General features: G+C 41.2%; 1 protein-coding gene across 5 annotated transcripts in view; it reads right to left on the bottom strand.

Moving 5' to 3' along the window:
* The window catches only part of RBPMS (RNA binding protein, mRNA processing factor), a 202,743-nt gene that overhangs the window by 78,290 nt on the left and 103,055 nt on the right, over positions 1 to 21,398 (bottom strand). For all 5 annotated transcript variants that reach the window (XM_019953434.2, XM_070781332.1, XM_019953431.2 and 2 more), the window contains exon 5: positions 1,448 to 1,598. In XM_019953434.2, coding sequence (XP_019808993.1) covers positions 1,448 to 1,598 — 151 coding nt within the window. The remainder of the gene's footprint in view (positions 1 to 1,447; positions 1,599 to 21,398) is intronic.

The raw sequence follows: 21,398 nt of genomic DNA, 5'->3' as shown, positions 1-21,398 counted from the left end.
AGAGAGAGGACATTTCAGAAAGAAATGAAGAGGCATACAAATGGAATAATTCTGCAAATAGCCAAATTAAAAAATATGAAATTTATCCACTTCTCATCACTAATACTTACTAGATATATGTAATATACAAAGCACTGGACTAGATGTTGTTAATGACACATAATTAGCATTAATAAGAAATATCCATATATCCAACTGTACCCTAAGATAAAACTTGTGTTTAATTTTCCCCAATAAACAAAGGTTTTGAGTTTCCCTAGGACATGGAAGAACAAAATATATATGTTTCTATTATGACTTCCTGGATTCATAGAAAAACTGTCCAGTACACTGAGGGAGATACTCTTTTATCTACCAGTTTCCACTGATAAGCAGCAGCTTTTCAAGAATGACTGAGCTACAGAATGACTGTAATTTCCACATCCACCTGATTAAATCTGACACACACAAGACATGAGGGAGAGAGGACCCCTGCACCCTTCAATTTCAATAAGAAAAGTTGAAGCGGACTGTCGGGGAGAGTAGGAAGAAGATCAAGATCATGTGGCTTGGGCAAAAGGTCAAGAACCAGAGGGAAGAAAGAGTCCAAGTAGCACCAAGCACGTGGGATTCCCTGAAGGCCGTGCCATATTCAGTCCCACACGGCCATGCACTAACGGGACAAGTGCAGGCGTATCGCACGCCTCGCCCCTTCTACTGATTGACAAAGAAAATGAAGACAACCTTTTCAAGTTATTCCATCAAAGGCAGAAATCGTAGCCTGGGCATTTAGGAGAATGAGCTCATTAGGCGGGGGCAAAAGACTTGTTTTGCAATTAGTGTCTTTTTACCCAATTCATTTAAAACAGGAAGCCCTGAAGTTCCTTAAAGCGTTGCTCGTATTAGTTTGTTAGAACTGACTGTTCTACTATATAAATTCTTCGTGTATGTTTACTGCACGCCACCCCCCCCCCCCACCCCCGCCGCCGATTTATGGCCAAACTGTTCTCAAAAATAGAATGAGCTTCTTATGATCTGCTTCTTTCAACTTTCACATTGTATTTTTGCAAAACCACAGAACTGATAATCTTCAAAAAATGAAATAAAGGGAATGCTGAGAACTAGCCCTCATGGTCCAAGGATGGGAAATAAATAAGGATTTCAACCCCAAGGCAAAGAGGGCATAGTCACAGTAAGGTCAAGATCATATATTTAGGAAGCCTACAGCACTTAAAGCTAAATTGTGTAGTCACAGTTCTGATTGAGCCAAACCATCTTTCGGGACAGCCAGTCATGAACAAGATTGCTGTCTTTGGAATTCAGACAGCAAGAATAGGCAGCCTGTTCTCAGAAACGGAAAATGACACTCAGCCAGCTCTGTGTCCCGTGGTGCAATCTCACATGAAGCCCTTGAACAATTCTTCCCCCGCCCCCCCCCCCCCACCAAAGGAAAAGCAGATCGACTTACATGGCTCTCTGGCAATGAACTGAGGTACAGTGTTGGGCAGAGGAGTACTGGGGTTTGGAGTCCCTACTAGTTTGTTCTTGGCCATCTTCGTGTTTGCCTTAGCAAACTCTAGTCGTAGTGTTTGCGGGATTTCAGGATCGAAGCGGATGCCCTTTAGAAATAAAGAACAAATGGAAGATGTTTTCATTTCCTTAGAAGTAAACCGGAATGGTGACAAAATAAACATACCAGTCAACCCAGCCTATCAGAAAAAAAAAATCAGCAAGAGCACTCATTCTCACTGCTTATACAGAATACATGAAAACCTGTGATACAACGTGTCCACAAAGTCAAGGAGATTTCGTTTACTCTATCAAAAACTCAATTTAGTTGCATGGTTTTCCAACTATTTCTTTTCTTTTGGGACTACATTGTCAGGGTTCGGGTTTTTTTTTTTTTTTTTTTTTTTTAATGTGGACCATTTTAAAAGTCTTTCTTGAACTTGTTATAATATTGCTTCTGCTTTATGTTTTGGTCTTTTGGGCCAAGAGGTATGTAGGATCTTAGCTTCCTTACCAGGAATTGAACCTGCACCCCGCTGCACTAGAAGGTGACGTCTCAACCACTGAATTACCAGGGAATTCCCTCAGGCTAAAACTTAAAATCTGGACCAACACATTCCTAGCATGGCTAAAAACTAATTAATGCCTACCAATAAGAATACATTAACATAAAGCCCTGTGCAACACCGGAAATTCTAATACCAAAAATCATAAGAAGAATTTGACCAGTGTTTAAAACAAGATAATTCTTCAATGCTTTAGTTTCATCACCTCTAGAGGGGGAAAATTCCCATCTTTTTCCAACTGAAGAGCTTTCAATTAGTGCTCTGAATTACTAAGTAGATAAGAATGAAACAGTTTTAAGATTTCAATATAATTAACATCATTTCATTCCAGTTAGCTTCTAGACTGATAAATTTAGATGAATGCCTTTGTGTGTTAAAGTCCTGATTTTGACTATAGCTGGCTTGTTAGCTACATGGATGGACAGACAACAGATTACCGGGGCCAAAGAGAGGCTAGTAATTTCTACCCTTAACTCTATTATTATAGTTTACCTACACAAAACATTCAACAAAATAAGTCACACACTATAAAATACAAGATTTTTTTCTGGATGTAGACCATTTTTAAACTCTTTACTGAATTTGTTACAATATTGTTTGTTTTCTTATGTTTTGGATTTTTTGGCCACAAGGCATGTTGGATCTGAGCTCCCTGACCAGAGATCTAACATTCGACTCTCAGCATTGGAAGCGAAGTCTTAACCACTGGACTGCCAGGGAAGTCCCTATGAAATACAAGATTTAGGACAAGATAAGTCTGTTCTGAACACCCCCCAACCCCAACTCCATCATTCAAGAAGGTCTGAGCATACTGAATCATGAGATCTACTGTCCAATGCTATGGAATCTGGACCCCAATAATGGTATGAAAAAGACACACCAGTATAATATGGTGCATACTGGTGTGTTCAGAACAGACTTAGGTACCCTGTTTGTCTGTATGGCATGCTCTGGAAAAGGAGTGAATTCTGAAAATGAGGGTCTTAAGAACACAGGTTTATAGATTAGCACCCACATGAGCCTGCGGGTTCCAAAGCCCCTTTCTTCACTTAATTAGCTTGAATTAAAGAGCAATTTCCACCAGAAATTAGTAAGAGCCTCTAACTCTGCAGACCAGCGTGAACAACTCTGAACTTCACAGGCCCAGGTCCAAAGATGGGAGGAAGAGCTGTGACTTCATGGCAACAGCAATAAGAAAAATGAAGGGAGGTGAGGGGGAGAGAAGTCCTTGGGGAGGCACCACTGAAGCCACGGAGCCCCGACCCACAGATGTCCCAGAGTGGGTGGAATTTCCTTCTGAGCCTGATCTACACACTTACTCAGAGGAAACCAATTGCAGGAGCAAGCAGGTAGGACTGAACAAGGAATCCTCTTGGGCAGCCCTAACCAGTGGCAAAAATGAAAAAGGGGACAGCTGTATGAAATGTAAAAAGCAATTCTTTAACTGCCGTTAGTTTTTGTCTTAATTGGGGGAAACCTCAGCAATGTCTTGCCAAAAATGTATCTATGGGGAAAAAAGACAAGGCAGCATGCAGAAGTCGTGTTTGCTTCCATCCATGTCCACGGAGAGCATCCCCCTCCATCAGAGCTGGTATCACAACAGAGTAAGGATGTCCAAATACGGGTCTGAAGGGCTGTGGTCTTTGCTGGGAGATGAGCACAGTTCCCCGCTGTCAGAGGGGTGCCGTGGAAAGGCCTGCATATTCGTCTCACGCTCCATCCAACCACCCATACAAACAGAGTGCTTTCAATTTCAGCGACCTCCTTGGCGCGTAACTCCATCATCCTTCTGGGAAGAAGCACGTGTTCTCACCCTTAGCCCACATCACCGTGAGCAGCGTGGGAAGAGCATCCCGGTCAGGCGTCCTCTGGAGTTTCTAGTCCCCAAGAGGAGGCTCTCTATCTGCATCCAATGCCTCAGTCCTTTTCCTGATGTGCCCGAGTTGACTGAGGCTCTTACACAACCTGGTCTCGTGACTCAGGTCCTAAAACATGCCTGAGTGGCCCCAACTCCTCACCCCCACTCTTCATACTCCTCCTCCCTCTGTGAGCTAAAATAACACCACCATCATGTTCCAAATCAAAGTTCCAGCTCCTTATTAAAAAAAAAAAAAAAAAAGCTCAGAAGTTAAAATGACCTAATTTGTTTGGCAGCTTATTCAGAGGCCGGAGGCTTAGAATACAAGCCACATTCCTCTAACATCTTTAGCAGCAATACCATATTTGGTAATCAATATCCTGCTCAGCTCAGTTTCTATCCAGAGGGATTAGCCAAGCCAAAAACATTTAAATGTGAAAGGATGAAGAGGAGGCAGAGATGGGGGGAACGTGGAAGTGAGGAAGAAAGGAGCAGGGAGGAAGAAAGGAGAGGGGAGGAAGATGAAAAAGAGGAAGACAGATAAAGGAGACACGAAAAGAAAAAACAAACTCCTTGTGCTTTTAATTAAAGCCTATTAAGATTATTCTCTGGCCAGTGACTTCAACATTAAATGCTATCAGGATAAGATTACTACTAAATCAAAAGAGGGAATCTGTGACTTTCAAAATCAACTTTCTCATTATTGTCTAAAATTGACCAAAACCCTTCTGATAAGTGAATAGAAACCTTTTCTCTTCCGATTGTAAATGGTGTCCAGAAAGGACAGTTTCTGGATATCAGGATGATACCAGTTTGAGAAGTTATTCAGAAGCAACCCAACTTACTGGCCATAGGGACAGCCAACAACCTCTCCAAGATGGCCTAATACACTCTGACCAAAGCAACACAGGTTCACTGTGATCTACACAGGCAAAGTCCCTACCCAAGGGGCCAGAAAGTATCCTTAGAAGTCTACTGCTGCTCAGTCGAGTCCAAGTCTTTGTGACCCGATGAACTGCTTGCGACACACCAGGCTTCCCTGTCGTTCACTAACTCCCAGAGTTTGCTCAAATTCAAGTCTGTAGAGTCGATGATGCCATTCAACCATCTCATCCTCGGTCGCCCTCTTCTCCTCCAGCCTTCAATCCTTCCCAGCATCAAGGTGTTTTCCAATGAGTCAGCTCTTCGCATCACGTGGCCAAAGTATTGAAACTTCAGCTTTAGCATCAGTCCTTCCAGTGAATATTCAGGGTTGATTTCCTTTAGGATTTAGCAGTCTACTAAATAACACCAAAGATTGTTATCAGGGCAGTTGCAAATCCATAAGCCTATGTGTTACCAACTAAATGCCTGTGATCTCTCAAAATCCACACTGAAGCCTTAACTCTCATGTGATGTATTCAGAGGGAGGGCCCCTATGAAGAGATCAGTGGCCTTGAGAGAAGAGGATGAGACATGCAAGATCTCTCTCTCCAAGAGCACCCACCAGGGAAAGGCCAGGCGAGGACAAAGTGAGAAGGTAGCAGTCTACAAGCCAGGAGCAGGATCCTCACCAGATACTGAATCTGCTGGCAGCTTCATCTTGGACTTCCTAGCCTCCAGAACCGAGAGAATTAATGCTGTTTATACCACCTCGTCTGTGCTATTTTGTTATGGCAGCCAGAGCTAAGATACCTTAATAACACGGTTTTGTTTCTTGCACCATAGTTCCTAAAATAGGCCACAGTACTCTTTTCTGAACTTTCTGGAGTCTCATCCAGGTGAATCTCCTCTTCTCCACCAGCCCCAGCCCCAAGCCCACCTCTCCCCTCACTGCAAGTGACTCAACCATTACGGACAGTTTGAGTCAAGGCATCTGTCTTGATGTATGCGATTACTAGAAGTCTTAACAATTCAATCTCAAAAGTGACAAACAGCAATTACAGACTGAAAGGAAAATTCAAACTCCACATCTGCATAGAGTAATGCTCTACACTCACTTTATTGAGGCAGTTGCAAAATATCTTTTTATCCCTTCTCTTTCTCCTCAAATGAAAGGTTAAAACTATCTGTAAATAGAAAATCCTGAAAAAAGTTTTCAGAGTTGTAAACTTGGACCTCCCTTAATGAAAATCTTTGTTTCTTATTTACATTGAATTTAGATTCTAAGCTAGTTACAGAGCTTCAAAATGCCATTTTATGGCTCTACGGACTATATCAAAGGGTGGCGTCTCAGAAGGACAAGGGAAGAGCTAGTATATAAGAAAACGGCAAACTGAAAAGACATCACAAAATCCTGAAGTCCCAAGCCTACAGAAATCTAGAGAATCACTGGAAATGGACTGTAGCTCTTTCAGTGTCTTTCTGGAAAACAGGATGGAAAACCTATTAATTAATGCGCTGCAAAGCTCACATCCCAAGTTGCTCTCGTGTTCCTCTAGCTGTTGCAATTCTGGTTTCTTAGGCACAGTGGCTTTGCTGGAACGATTTACTGGCTGCAAATCATGGGTTTGGAATCATGATTATTCTGAACATGCAGGTTCAACATCATTCCAACCCTTTAGCAGTGTCACTGGTATTAATGTCGTCTCGCAAGAGTGGAATATTTGTCAGGAGCTTATTCACTGAATAATGGAAGGAAAAAGGAAAGAGAAGGGCTATTCTAGAATGATTCAAATATCCTTAGAGGCCTAGCCGCATATGCAATGTTTGGTCCTTGACTGAACAAGCCAGATGTGAAAGACTTCTCGTGGGAATATGAAAAAAGCTGAATATAGGATGAGCATTAGGTGGTATTTGGGAACTGTCAATGTTATTAGGCATGATATTATCATAATGTAGGAAAATATCTTTTGATTTTCTTGTAATGTCAACAATGTTTTTCTCATGCATATTTTAAATTTATTTTTTAATTGAAATATAATAGCTGTACAGATGCATTAGTTGCTGCTGTACAGTTACATGAACCCAGCTTTAATACCCCCCTGCTCCCACCTTGAGCCTCCATCCCACCCCTTCACGCTGCCCCTCTCAGTCACTACAGAGCACTGAGCTGAGCCCCCTGTGCTCTACAGTAGCTTCCCAGCAGCTGTCTCTTTTACACATGGTAGTGTATACATGTCAATCTGTATCTCCGGATTCATCCTGTCTTTAAATTTTGGTACTGAAATACAAAGAATAATGAGAATGTGACAAAATATCATAACAGTGAGTATTTTACTTTAGAATACTTAGGGGGAAAAAATGGAAGCAAATGCAACAAAATGTTGGTATACTCTGATGGATTTGTGGATGTTCATTACTATATCTTTTGGTATGCTTGAAATTTCATAAAAGTAAAAACAGAACAGATTTAAGCCAGCACATAACAGTTCCATGTGCTAGAGATATAAGAATCAGTGAAGTCCCTGCCTTGAGGAGTTCAGAGGGTACACTCTGGTGGAGGAATTGTACAGGTAAGCTAACGGTTAGATTAAGAGACAAACACGAGGTTTAGAACTCCACGGGAAACACAGCCAAGGCCGGGAGTGACTGACGACCAGGAAGGCATCACAGAGGAAGAGCTGAAATTTACCAGGTGGTAGTCCAGGAAAGAGCTCAGCAAAGTTCTGAGAGACAGGATGTAGAGAGGGTGTGGATGTGTTGTGTGGGAGCAGGTGCTTATGTCCTCAGTTGTCTCTGACTCTTTGCGACCCCATGGACTGTAGCTAGCCTGCCGGGCTCCTCTGTCCATGAGATATTCTAGGCAAGAATACTGGCGTGGGTTGCCATTTCCTCCTCCAGGGGATCTTCTGAACTGAGGGGGTAGAACCTGGGTCTACGGACTCTTTCCCGCTAAGCCACCGGGGAGCAAGGGAGCTTGGTAGATGACTGTATAAGCACGGGGATGAGATCATCAGGACCTTTTAGGTGATGAGTGAGGGTTCTGGAATATTTGCATGACTGAGCTGCTAAAAATTTTTTAAACTGGGGAAATAGTATGATCGGATTTAGGTAGCAGAGCGTAATCCTCAAGAGTGATCATCCAGAATCATCTGGAAGACTTCCTACACACAGAGTGCTGACCCTGCTCCAGAGTTTCTGGTTCAGTAAGTCTGGGATGAGACTTGAGAATCTGAATTTGTACCAAGTCTCCAGGCTGATGCTAACAATGCTCATGTAGGGATCACATCTCACAATCACTGCAGTGGAGGCTAACTCCAGGGGTGGAAGGGTGGCTGGACTTGAGAGACTGAAACAGACCAGACGTGAAGCAGTTAGAACAGCCTGAGAATGCAGCGGGGATCACGGCTCTGCTGGCCCTTCTCCAGGAAGCACCTAGAACCTCAGGCCAGGTTCAGGGCCCTTCACTCCCCTAACAACAGCTGGCTATTTAAGGCACAGATGCATCAGAGTGACCAAACATGTTTTTTTCCCCCTGAGGATTTCAACCTTGAGTATAAAACACAGAGAAAACTGGGACTTCCCTGGTGGCTCACTGGTAAAGTGTCCACCTGCCAATGCAGGAGACACGGATTCAATCCCTGATCCAGGATGACCCCACATGCCATGGGGCAACCACGCCTAGTGAACCACAACTACTGAGCCTGTGCCCTAGAGCCTGCAAGCTACAACTACTGAACCCATACGCGCTAGAGCCCATGCTCTTCAACAACAGAAGCCCCTGCACGGCAACAAAAAGTAGCTCCCTACTCGCTGAAACTAGAGAAAGTCCACACAAAGCAACAAAGACCCAGGGAAGCTAAAAATATATCAATAAATTCAGATAAAATCGAGGTGGCTGGAGCTGAGGTACCTCCACGATCTCCCACTAGAGAAAAGGTTTCCAAACTCCCGTCACTGAGGTCAACAAAGCTGCCCTAACGCCTGCTGGGAGTCTCGTTTATTTGGTACATCCTTCAAATCTGTGAGTTACAGTCCAGTGTCTGTACAGATGGTTCTACCATTAAAGTAAGTGGGTTTATCAGCCCTTGACACCTAATTTTACAGACAAAGAAAGCATTCACTTGGAGGGGGGAAAATGTTAAAGAATTAGGCAAAGCTCAGTGGAAACAGTGTCAGACTTTATTTTTCTGGGCTCCAAAATCACTGCAGATGGTGACTGCAGCCATGAAATTAAAAGACGCTTACTCCTTGGAAGGAAAGTTATGACCAACCTAGATAGCATATTGAAGAGCAGAGACATTACTTTGCCAACAAAGGTTCATCTAGTCAAGGCTATGGTTTTTCCTGTGGTCATGTATGGACATGAGAGTTGGACTGTGAAGAAGGTTGAGCGCCAAAGAATTGATGCTTTTGAACTGTGGTGTTGGAGAAGACTCTTGAGAGTCCCTTGGACTGCAAGGAGATCCAACCAGTCCATTCTGAAGATCAGCCCTATTTCTTTGGAAGGAATGATGCTAAAGCTGAAACTCCAGTACTCTGGCCACCTCATGCGAAGAGTTGACTCACTGGAAAAGACTCTGATGCTGGGAGGGATTGAGGGCAGAAGGAGAAGGGGGACGACAGAGGATGAGATGGCTGGATGGCATCACTGACTCGATGGACGTGAGTCTGAGTGAACTCCGGGAGTTGGTGATGGACAGGGAGGCCTGGCGTGCTGCGATTCATGGGGTCGCGAAGAGTCGGACACGACTGAGCGACCGATCTGATCTGATACATATTACACTGAGAAAGATGTCCATGACAATATTAGATTTAAAAAAAAAAAGGATACTCAACAATGTTTAGTCATCTTAAAAGAGGAGACTTTGTATCCGTACATGTGTGTGAACTCATGAGTGTATCCTAGTAATGCGAGGAATGTTTACAATGTGACAACTAACCTGTCAATAGCGGTGGCATCATGGTTTCAAATAGGAAAAGGAGTACCTCAAGGCTATATATTGTCACCCTGCTTATTTAACATATGCAGAGTACATCATGAGAAACGCTGGGCTGGAAGAAGCACAAGCTGTAATCAAGATTGCCAGGAGAAATATCAATAACCTCAGATATGCAGATGACACCACCTTTATGGCAGAAAGCGAAGAGGAACTAAAGAGCCTCTTGATGAAAGTGAAAAATTCCACATTCAAAAAAGTAAGATCATGACATCTGGTCCTGTCACTTCATGGCAAACAATGGGTAAACAATGGAAACAGTGACACACTTTATTTTCTTGGGCTCCAAAACCACTGTAGACGGTGACTGCCATGAAATTAAAAGACGCTTGCTCCTTGGAAGAAAAGCTATCACCAACCTAGACAGCATATGAAAAAGCAGACAGTACTTCACTGACAAAGGTCCATTTAGTCAAAGCTAGTCAGACACTACTGAGCGACTGAACTAACTGGACTAATAGCTTTTCCAGTGGTCATGTACGGATGTGAGAGTTGGACCATAAAGAAAGTTGAGTGCCGAAGAACTGATGCTTTTGAACTGTGGTGTTGGAGAAGACTCTTGAGAGTCCCTTGGACTGCAAGGAGATCCATCCAGTCCATCCTAAAGAAAATCAGTCCTGAATATTCATTGGAAGGATGGATGCTGAAGCTCCAGTACTTTGGCCACCTATGTGAAGAACTGACTCATTGGAAAAGACCCTGATGCTTGGAAAGATTGAAGGCAGGAAGAGAAGGGGACGACAGAGGATGAGATGGTTGGATGGCATCACCGACTTGATGGGAATGAGTTTGGGTAAGCTCCAGGAGTTGGTGATGGACAGGGAAGACTGGCATGCTGCAGTCCATGGGGTCACAAAGATCAAATATGACTGAGCAACTAAACTGATTGAAACTATCACAGCATTGTTAACCGGGTATACTCCAATACAAAATAAGAAGTTAAAAAAAAGAATAACTTTGAAAGCATGATGCCCTTTTAATCAGTTTGGTTTCGTAAAGCAAGGCCATCTCTTTGCTTTCCTGATCCAGGATCTAATCTAGAGTCATACATAGCATTTAGCTGTCATCTCTTAGTCTCCCTGAATATTTTCCTCAGGCCTTGTCTTCCATGACCTTGACATTTTGGAAGAGTACAGGCTATTTTTTGGTAGAATGTCCTTCAGTTTGGGTTTATCTGATTTGCTTGTTGATTAAATTAAGGTTATAAGTATTTGACAGGAATATCACACAAGTGTCATTCTTCATGCATCCTATCAAGGAGACACATGATGTCATTTTTGTCTCATTATTAGTGATACTAACTTTGATCACTTGCCAAGTTTCCATTGTGAGGTTACTATTTTCCCCCTTTCTAGTTAGGAAGTATGTCATAGGGAGGTACTTTTGAGACTAATTATTTCTCAACATTTCACCCATCAATTTTAACATCTATAAACATTTTTTACCTGAAGCCACCTTTACTACTGGGATTGCCAAATGGTGATTTTTTTTTTCTTCCCCTAAGCCCATCATTTCTTTCATATTCATTAGTCTTCTACTCTAAGGAAACACCTACCCCTCCTCCCTGTTTATTATTTATTCCTTTCTACATTCATTTGTTCATTCATTCACTCACACATCAGTACTGATTCATGCCTTATTTTACATTATAATTACCAGCTTTTGTTTGCATGCTCAAATTGTCCCAGATTTATATGGAAACACACACATGCTTTTACATCCACATCTATTTCTCTATATCTACTTAGCTGTATTAAAACTACAAGTTAGTACTGATAGTTCCAATTCCAATCCAATACCATTAGGTTAATTCTAGCCTTCCCTTTCCACTATTTTTAACTCTGCCTCTGAATCCTAGCGTTCAACATCCACTATACATTTGCTTATTTGCTCAATACAGGAATACTAACAAAAAGTTTCGAGAAAGTTTCAGAAGTGCTAAACAATTTCAACATAAAAAGAAAACCTATTAATTATAGTTCAGTATTTACAGCTTTTTGTATCTTTAGCCCAAAAGTAAACAGCCAATATATACATCTGAGAATTATTTGGGAGATTGGGATTGACACATACATAACATATAAAATAGATAACTAATGAAAGCATGCTGTAGAGCACAGGGAACTCTACTTAATGCTCTGTGGTGACCTGAATGGGAAGCAAGTCCAAGCAGGAGGGCTTCCATGTATATGCGTGGCTGATTCATTCTGCTGTACAGTAGAAGTAACAACACTGTAAAGGAACTATACTCCAATAATGATTAAAAATAATAATTATTATTATAATTATAATAATTATTATTTTAAAAAATAATAATTTTTAAAAAGTCAGTTCTCTTTCCAACTTCATTATGGCTGTACTATTCATTTGAAATAGTTACGATTCCTTTCTTTCTATTTGCCTTGGAGTGTCTTCCCGGCTCTTGTCATCTTCACCTTTTCCTTCTACATATTCATAGCAGGTAAAACTTTTACCAATTGAAAAGTCAAAGTTGATTCATCAACCCATTCATCTTTTACACATTTCTGAATTTCTGATTAGGAATTTCTGAATAATTTTACATATATGGACTAAAAAGCTGAGGACCCAGAATTTTAACATCCTCCCAACCCGCTATGACTTCCCAAAAGGCCCAATCTTTTGAAGGAAGCTTCTAAATAAGTTTTCAATGTTGTTTCTTGCACTTAATTTTTTAATTTTCAACTTCTAATTGAAATATATTGAAATGTTAAAAAAAATAATGGGAGGGGGAGTAAAGACAACTGGAACTAAAACTGCTGTCGTAAATACCACTATAAAGGTTAAGTTCAGGGCCTGAACGAACCTGGCTTTTGCATGATGCCTGGTTTTTGCATGATGCCTGGTTTCTACTGGTTCCTGGGTCAAAAGCCTTTACCAGATCCTGATATAGGCAAGTTCAAGGATTAAGAACACGATTCCACTCGGGTGAACCACATGACATTCCCCTGTAAGGCAACAGGCTGCTTCTACCACCTCCCCCACTGTCAGTACCCTCTTCTCTCCTGGGCTGCCGGGGACCCACCTCTTCTAGAACACAGGTCATTTCCTATCGAAATCTCCTGGTGTTTCACACATGCCCCATTCTGAAGCAGTAATCTAGTGGATCTGAGGCTTCTGTATTAAATCAGGTAATTTTATAGTACCTGTTATTGAACCAGATATTTTTTTGTAAGTAGAATAAAAAATAGTACAGTGGCTGCTGCTGCTGCTAAGTCGCTTCAGTCGTGTCCAACTCTGTGAGACCCCAAAGACGGCAGCCCACCAGGCTCCTCTGTCCCTGGGATTCTCCAGGCAAGAACACTGGAGTGGGTTGCCATTTCCTTCTCCAGTACAGTGGCAGCAATCTCCTAAGAGCCCACTTAGTATAATTGCTGAGTTTCTTGGTTGACTCTGATAAGCTTCTTACTGCCCTTTTCTCTATAACCAACTCCCAACGAAAACCCACTGCTGCTGTAAGGAATGCGGAGTATCCAGAAAGACTGGCTAGCCAGGTGTCTACACTGAAAGGGAGAAATAATGTTCCTGGTGTAGGTTATAGGTTTTAACCAATTCATTCGGACTTTCTAATATAGAGTGAGAATAATTTGTCACCAGAAACTATATGCTGTACAATAAAATCCTGGTGTTGGAAAATCCATTTTTCTTTTGTAATCATCTGCTCAGTTCTTCTCTGGCCTTTAGAATCTTCATACCTTCACAGATGAGGTCAATGAAATCCCCATCTTTAAAAAAAAAATATTTTTAATGGAAGGATATGAAACTCCCATGAGAAGAAAAGGAGCTCAAATCAAAGTCAAACTTGGTAATAATCTCTCTGTGATCTTATAACATTATCTCAGTACCTGGATCCTATCTTCCTGCTCCACAGCTCTGGTCCTAAACCCCAGATCCTCTGAAGGATGGAGTTCTGATACACCTCTCCAGGTTTACTCAAGCAGAGACTCCAGTAAATATCCAGACTTGTTTCAAAAACTGCTGTCAAAACCACCAGGACTCAGAGCTCCACCAGGTGGTTACTGATATACCTGGTACCCACTGACCTTTTAAAGAATTTATTTATTTTTTAAAAGGATATTGCTTTACAGAATTTTGCTGTTTTCTGTCAAATCTCAACATGAATCAGCCATAGGTATACATACATCCCTTCCCTTTTGAACCTCCCTCCCATCTCCTTCCCCATCCCATCCCCTCTAGGTTGATACAGAGCTCCTGTTTGAATTTCCTGAGCCATACAGCAAATTCCTGTTGGCTACCTATTTCACATGTGGTAATGTAAGTTTCCACGTTACTCTCTCCATACATCTCACCCTCTCCTCCCCTCTCCCCGTGTCCATAAATCTGTTCTCTATGTTCTTTCTCCCTTGCTGCCCTGCAAGTAAGTTCTTTGGTACCATCTTTCTAGATTCCGTATATATGTGTTAGTATATGATATTTATCTTTCTCTGACTTTACTTTATAATAGGGTCTAGGTTTATCCACCTCATTAGAACTAATTCAAATGCATTTCTTTTTATGGCTGAGTAATATTCCATTGTGTATATGTACCAGAATTTTTTTATCCATTCATCTGTTGATGGACATCTAGGTTGCTTCCATGTTCTAGCTACTGTAAACCGTGCTGCAATGAACATTGGAGTACATGTGCCTTTTTCAATTTTGGTTTCCCCAGGGTATATGCCTAGGAGTGGGACTGCTGGGCCATATGGTGGTTTTATTTCTAGTTTTTTAAGGCATCTCCATACTGCCATTGACCTTTCTTATTATTAAGCTGTGTTACGGTTGCTTTTTTTTAAGGTAGTGACTATACTGTATAGTAGGATTAGGGAGTGGGAGGTAAGGTGATTTCCTTTTAAATAATCAGAACTATAAAGTTTTAAACAGAAAAGTTCAACAAACACTGCTCATTTCTATAAACAGTGGTATACAAAACGAGATCCATAGGAAAGAAAGAAATGAATCAATTCTCGGGAGTAATAAAGAAAAAGGCATATTCTGCTGGTGAGGCGAGGGATTTGCAAAGCATTTATATTCCTATTCATTGAGATCATGAGTTAGTTGAGCTTCAATAAACAACTACCCAGTTTCTCAGGAACCAAGAAACCAAGATGACGTCTTCATTAAGAAACTCAGGGCTCTAACACCAGTTCCCTCCACTATGGTTGACCAGGACAAGCTAATAAATTAATTCCTTCACCTACTGCTGACTCAAACAAGCTAATAAACAAACGAGAAAATGATTCTTATTAGTACTTATTCTTGTACACAATGTACTCAAAAGATTTCTAGTCATAATTGTATGTACAGGAAGATATAGGCAAGATCTTCAGAGGTAGGAGGTGGCTTAATTACAACACTACATTAAAAAAATTTTTTAACACAAAAATGTAGTTGAATCCTTTCCTGCTAAGAGACAGGGGTCTTTTACTTATAACTTAAGTTTCTACTTTAGTTATGTAAGGTCAGCCTAACTAAAAATTCAATGCTCTCAAAGTTTCGATAATAGTTTCTGCTATTATAGATACACTGCATAAAGCTGTTATTAAAAATAGTTCACAGGCTTCCCTGGTGGCTCAGTGGTAAAGAATCCACCTGCCAATGCAGGAGACTCGGGTTCAATCCCTGGTCCAGGAAGACGCCACGGGCTGCAGAGCACCTAAGCTCGAGCACCCCAACTTCTGAGCCTGTGCTCTAGAGCCCGGGAGCTCTAACTACTGACCCCACCTGCTGCAACCACTGAAGCTCCAGCACCTTAGGACCTGCGCTCCACAAAGAGAGAAGTCACCACACTGAGCCACAGAGAGAGAAGTCACCACACTGAGAAGCCTTCACCGCCAACTGGAGTAGCCCCCAATCACCACAACGAGAGAAAAGCCCAAGCAGCGATGAAGACCCCACACGACCCCAAATAATGAAATAAAATTTTAAAAATAAACACAATTCACACACCATTAAAGTCACCCTTTTACATGAAATTGAATGATTTTTAGTATAGTCAGACTTGTGCAACCATCCGCACCATACAGCTTGAGAACACTTTCATCACCCCAAAAGGGCAGGGCATCCATTAGCAGTCTCTCCCTACTTCTCTCTCTCGCTCCACTTCACTCACTCCCCTCTCCCAACCACAAATCCACTTTGGTCTCTGTACCTATTCATTAGGGACATTTCTTATAAATGGAATCCTACATCATCTGATCTTTTAAACTGTTTTCTATCCATCAGAATGTTTTCAAGATCCATCCACTGTTAATTGCTGAATAATACACTATTGTACAAATATATACATTTTATCCTTTCACCAACGGGACACTGGGTTGTTGCCAGTTTGGGGGCTGCTTTGAACACTGTGTACAAGTTTTTGTGCAGATATGTTTTCAGTTCTCTAGGAGAACTGCTGGAGCATAGAATATAACTCTTAGGTTAACTTTTTTTTGAAGGACTGTGAAACTGTTTTCTGATGTAGCTATACCATTTCAATCCCACCATCAATGTAGGAGGATTCCAATTTTTTCACATCCTTGACAACACTTGCTATTGCCCATCTTTATTTTCACCACCTTCCTGGGTGTGAAGTGGTATCTCAATGTGCTTGTGATTTTTATATCTTTATGCCATTATATTTTAAAACATTTTGTAAAGAGTAAAGAATAATATAGACTAATTATATTATATTATGATATATAATGGAGAAGGAAATGGCAACCCACTCCAGTATTCTTGCCTGGAGAATCCCAGGGATGGGGGCGCCTGGTGGGCTGCCGTCTATGGGGTCGCACAGAGTCGGACACAACTGAAGCGACTTAGCAGTAGCATGATATATAAATTATATTATATTTTATATAATATATAATTATATATTATATATAAATAATATTTTTATATAATATATAAAATATAATATATAAATAATAAAGAGTAAAGAATATTTGTTAAGAATAAAAAGCTTCTATTTTCAAAGAGCATTTAGGTCACAAGGAAAGGATATAACTTGGGAACCACAAATTTTTCAACATATAGAAGAAAAATGAAACTGAAAGAATTTTTACCTTTTAGGGTTAAAAAAAGTTTGAAATATTGACTTTTCTGAAAATTACTGATAGACATGTTACTTCCATCAGATAGTAAGAGGAGGTAAATACATACTTCAGAGATAGTCTCAGGGGAATATATTTATAGTTTTCTGAATACATCTTTTTCTTCTAAAGGCAGCATAAAATATTCAATAGAATTAGAAACAGACTCTAAGCAAGGTATATTGAAAAGTTTCCCCAGGATTCTGAAAACAGTTGTTACATTCAGTCAGAGCCTTAAAAGGGCTCAATAACCAGCCAAACAGAAACATGCCTGGATAACCTGTTACTGTGGAATGGATGGGGTTCATTCAGAGACAAGCGTGGACAGAAGGTAAGGGAAGATCTCTGTATGTGATACATACAGAAAAGATGATTGGAGGAAAGGAAATGGTGGGGGGAGGGGGACCAGTGCCACAATTTAAAAAGTTTCTCCAAACTCAATACTGTTTCTGAAAATGAATCAATGAATAGAATTTTTCTACCATTTATAAGATGTCATTGTACCAGAAGTGAAGTTGTGATGCCCAAACGTTAAAACAAAAACTATAAAACAAACTACCTGAGTAAAGATCACAGAAGAGGCGAACTGAGGGGGAACTGGGGTAGGCTCTCAGATGCTAAGCATTGAGTGTCTAAAGGATAAAAGTCACAGCATTTGGTACTGCACACTGGGGACCTCCTAACCTCCTAGTTTTCAACCATGGGTACCTGTCCCCCATCCCTACTACCCAGCACACACCTTAGAGATATTTGGAAATGTATGAGAGTGCTTTTAACCAGAAGGTACTAAGGATGTTAAACTCCTAGAATGAGTAGGACAGTCCCGTACGATATAAAAACTGCCTCATCCAAAGTTCCATAGCCTCCCAAACATACATGAAGAAATGAAGAAGAAAAGTCAAGGAATCTCCCTAAAGTCCTGATTATCGATTGGTAGAATCCAGATCAAAATTTAATTTTGATTCTCGCTGATTGCATGCATGTGTATACATTCAGTTCAGATCAGTTGGTCAGTCATGTCCAACTTTTTGCGACCCCATGAATCGCAGCACTCCAGGCCTTCCTGTCCATCACCAACTCCCAGAGTTTATCCAAACTCATGTCCATCGAGTCGGTGACGCCATCCAGCCATCTCATCCTCTGTCGCCCCCTTCTCCTCCTGCCCCCAATCCCTCCCAGCATCAGGGTCTTTAACAATGAGTCAACTCTTCACATGAGGTGGCCAAAGTACTGGAGTTTCAGCTTCAGCATCATTCCTTCCAAAGAAATCCCAGGACTGGTCTTCTTCAGACTGGACTGGTTGGATCTCCTTGCAGTCCAAGGGACTCTGAAGGGTCTTCTCCAACACCACAGTTCAAAAGCATCAATTCTTCGGCACTCAGCTTTCTTTGTAGTCCACCTCTCACATCCATACATGACCACTGGAAAAACCACAGCCTTGACTAGACGGACCTTTATTGGCAAAGTAATGTCTCTGCTTTTTAATATGCTGTCTAGGTTGGTCATAACTTTCCTTCCAAGGAATAAGCGTCTTTTAATTTCATGGCTGCAATCACTATCTGCAGTGATTCTGGAGCCCCAAAAAATAAAGTCTGACACTGTTTCCACTGTTTCCTCATCTATTTCCCATGAAGTGATGGGACCAGATGCCATGATCTTCATTTTCTGAATGTTGAGCTTTAAGCCAACTTTTTCACTCTCCTCTTTTACTTCCATCAAGAGGCTCTTTCGTTCCTCTTCACTTTCTCCCATAAGTGTGGTGTCATCTGCATATCTGAGGTTACTGATATTTCTCCAAGCAATCTAGATTCCAGCTTGTGCTTCTTCCAGCCCAGCGTTTCTCATGATGTACTCTGCATGGAAGTTAAATAAGCAGGGTGACAATTTACAGCCTTGACGTACTCCTTTTCCTATTTGGAACCAGTCTTTTGTTCCACGTCCAGTTCTAACTGTTGCTTCCTGACCTGCATACAGGTTTCTCAAGAGGCAGGTCAGGTGTCTGGTATTCCCATCTCTTTCAGAATTTTCCACAGTTGATTGTGATCCACACAGTCAAAGGCTTTGCCATAGTCAATAAAACAGAAGTAGATGTTTTTCTGGAACTCTCTTGATTTTCTGATGATCCAGCAGATGTTGGCAATTTGATCCCTGGTTCCTCCGCCTTTTCTAACCAGCTTGAACATCTGGAAGTTCACGGTTCATATATTGCTGAAGCCTGGCTTGGAGAATTTTGAGCATTACTTTACTAGCATGTGAGATGAGTGCAATTGTGAGGTAGTTTGAGCATTCTTTGGCATTGCCTTTCTTTGGGATGGGAATGAAAACTGACCTTTTCCAGTCCTGTGGCCACTGCTGTTTTCCAAATTTTCTAGCATATTGAGTGCAGCACTTTCACAGCATCATCTTTTAGGATTTGAAATAGCTCAACTGGAATTCCATCACCTCCACTAGCGTTATTCATAGTGATGCTTCCTAAGGCCCACTTGACTTCACATTCCAGGATGTCTGGCTCTAGGTCAGTGATCACACCATTGTGATTATCTGGGTCATGAAGCTCTTTTTTGTACAGTTCTTCTGTGTATTCTTGCCATCTCTTAATATCTTCTGCTTCTGTTAGGTCCATACCATTTCTGTCCTTTATTGAGCCCATCTTTACATGAAATGTTCCCTTGGTATCTTTAATTTTCTTGAAGAGATCTCTAGTCTTTCCCATTCTGTTGTTTTCCTCTATTTCTTTGCATTGATTGCTGAGGAAGTCTTTCTTTTCTCTTCTTGCTATTCTTTGGAACTCTGCATTCAGATGCTTATATCTTTCCTTTTCTCCTTTGCTTTTCGCTTCTCTTCTTTTCTCAGCTATTTGTAAGGCCTTCTCAGACAGCCATTTTGCTTTTTTGCATTTCTTTTTCTTGGGGATGGTCTTGATCCCTGTCTCCTGTACAATGTCATGAACCTCCGTCCATTACAGTTCCGTGAAGGAGACATTATTTCCACATAAGAATGGAGGTTGCTGTTCAGTTTCCGCTGTGCTAAAATTTAGGCAGACGTGAATTCCAACAGAGAATGAGTAAGTGAAGAGAAGAATCCATCAGATGTAAACCATATTTCATACTTTTCCTAAATAAGGGCATTGCTTGCAGAAACAACAGCACTGTTAATACGACAGCTCGTGCCGCTGGGTCACTGCCCATTGAGAAACCCTCAGACGGATTACGCCTTGTTCTTTTTCTTAATCCAACTACCTCAAAGTGCTTGCCCTGGATTTACCTTAGAATAATCTGATTTACTACTCACTGTCCTCCTCGCCTAAGCAGAGTCATCTGGAAAGAATGTGTCCCTTTCCACAGTAACGTATCTAGATCAAGCTTTCAGGAAGAGATCCGTTCCAAATGATGCACTCTGGGTTACATGGTTATGCCCATCAGAGCTGGACTCTGACCCACTCCACTGACTGATTTAAAAGTCTTCCAGGGACTTCCCTGGAGGTCCAGTGTTTAAGACTTTGCCTTCCAGTGCAGGCTCAAACCCTGATCCAGGAACTAAGATCCCACAGGCCTCAGGGATGAAAAAACCAAAGCAAAAAAGAGAAATAATATTATAACAAATTCATTTTCAATGAAGACTTTTAAAACATAGTCCACATTAAAAAAAAAAAAGTAAAAATCTTCCAATAACCATTATGTTTCTAGATGTCTTATGCACTCAGTCATGTCTGACTCTTTAAGACCCCATGGACCGCAGCCCACCAGGCTCCTCTGTCCTTGGGATTTCCCAGGCAAGAAAACTGGAGTGGGTTGCCATTCCCTTCTCCAGGGGATCTTTCCAACCCAGGGACTGAACTCGGTTTTCCCACATTGCAAACAAATCCGTTACCATCTGAACCACCAGGGAAGCCCAAATGTCTTGTAGCCCCTCATTTTTAACTCTCTGAATTTAAAAAAAAAAAAAAAATTGTAGAATTTTGTTTCTAAACCAGATATTTATTCCTTAAAATACAATGAAGCTTTATCTTGTTTTGAGAAGTTCAGTGAAAGAAATACTATGTCCACATCTAGACTAACATGTCTCCTGAGGTTTACCCTTGATTTGAAGCCTATGTATTGAGTAATTCCTCCTCTGACAATACTGTGCAATCAGCTCAGGTCTGAGTGTCATAATGGAACCAGCTTGGCCAAGACAGAGAAGCCCATGATTATCCCTCACTAGCCAACCTTGGCTTGGAATAAAAAATTTTTTATATTTCCTAGCCCACTTAGTAAAAACACAGTTTATCTCTGGCTTCACTTTTGTGTGAAGAGCAGAATTCAAATTCAGATTGTCTCAAAACTAAGCCAGACTCTTACAGTAAAACCTACAACTAGTTAAGACTAGGTTTTATCTGACACAAAAACAAAATGAGGGAAACCTGATTTCTGATGCCTCTCCTCTGCAGCCAATCTAGAAGGATCAGAAAAACAAATAGAAATTGTCCTGGTGAATCCTCTTCACATATTGGTGAAGGAAGCAAGAAAACAGGTTCTCCAGAACAACCATC

Source organism: Bos indicus, chromosome 27, assembly GCF_029378745.1.
Source record: "Bos indicus isolate NIAB-ARS_2022 breed Sahiwal x Tharparkar chromosome 27, NIAB-ARS_B.indTharparkar_mat_pri_1.0, whole genome shotgun sequence".
In the NCBI taxonomy this organism is placed as follows: domain Eukaryota; kingdom Metazoa; phylum Chordata; class Mammalia; order Artiodactyla; family Bovidae; genus Bos; species Bos indicus.
This window is presented reverse-complemented; position numbering and strand designations above follow the sequence as displayed.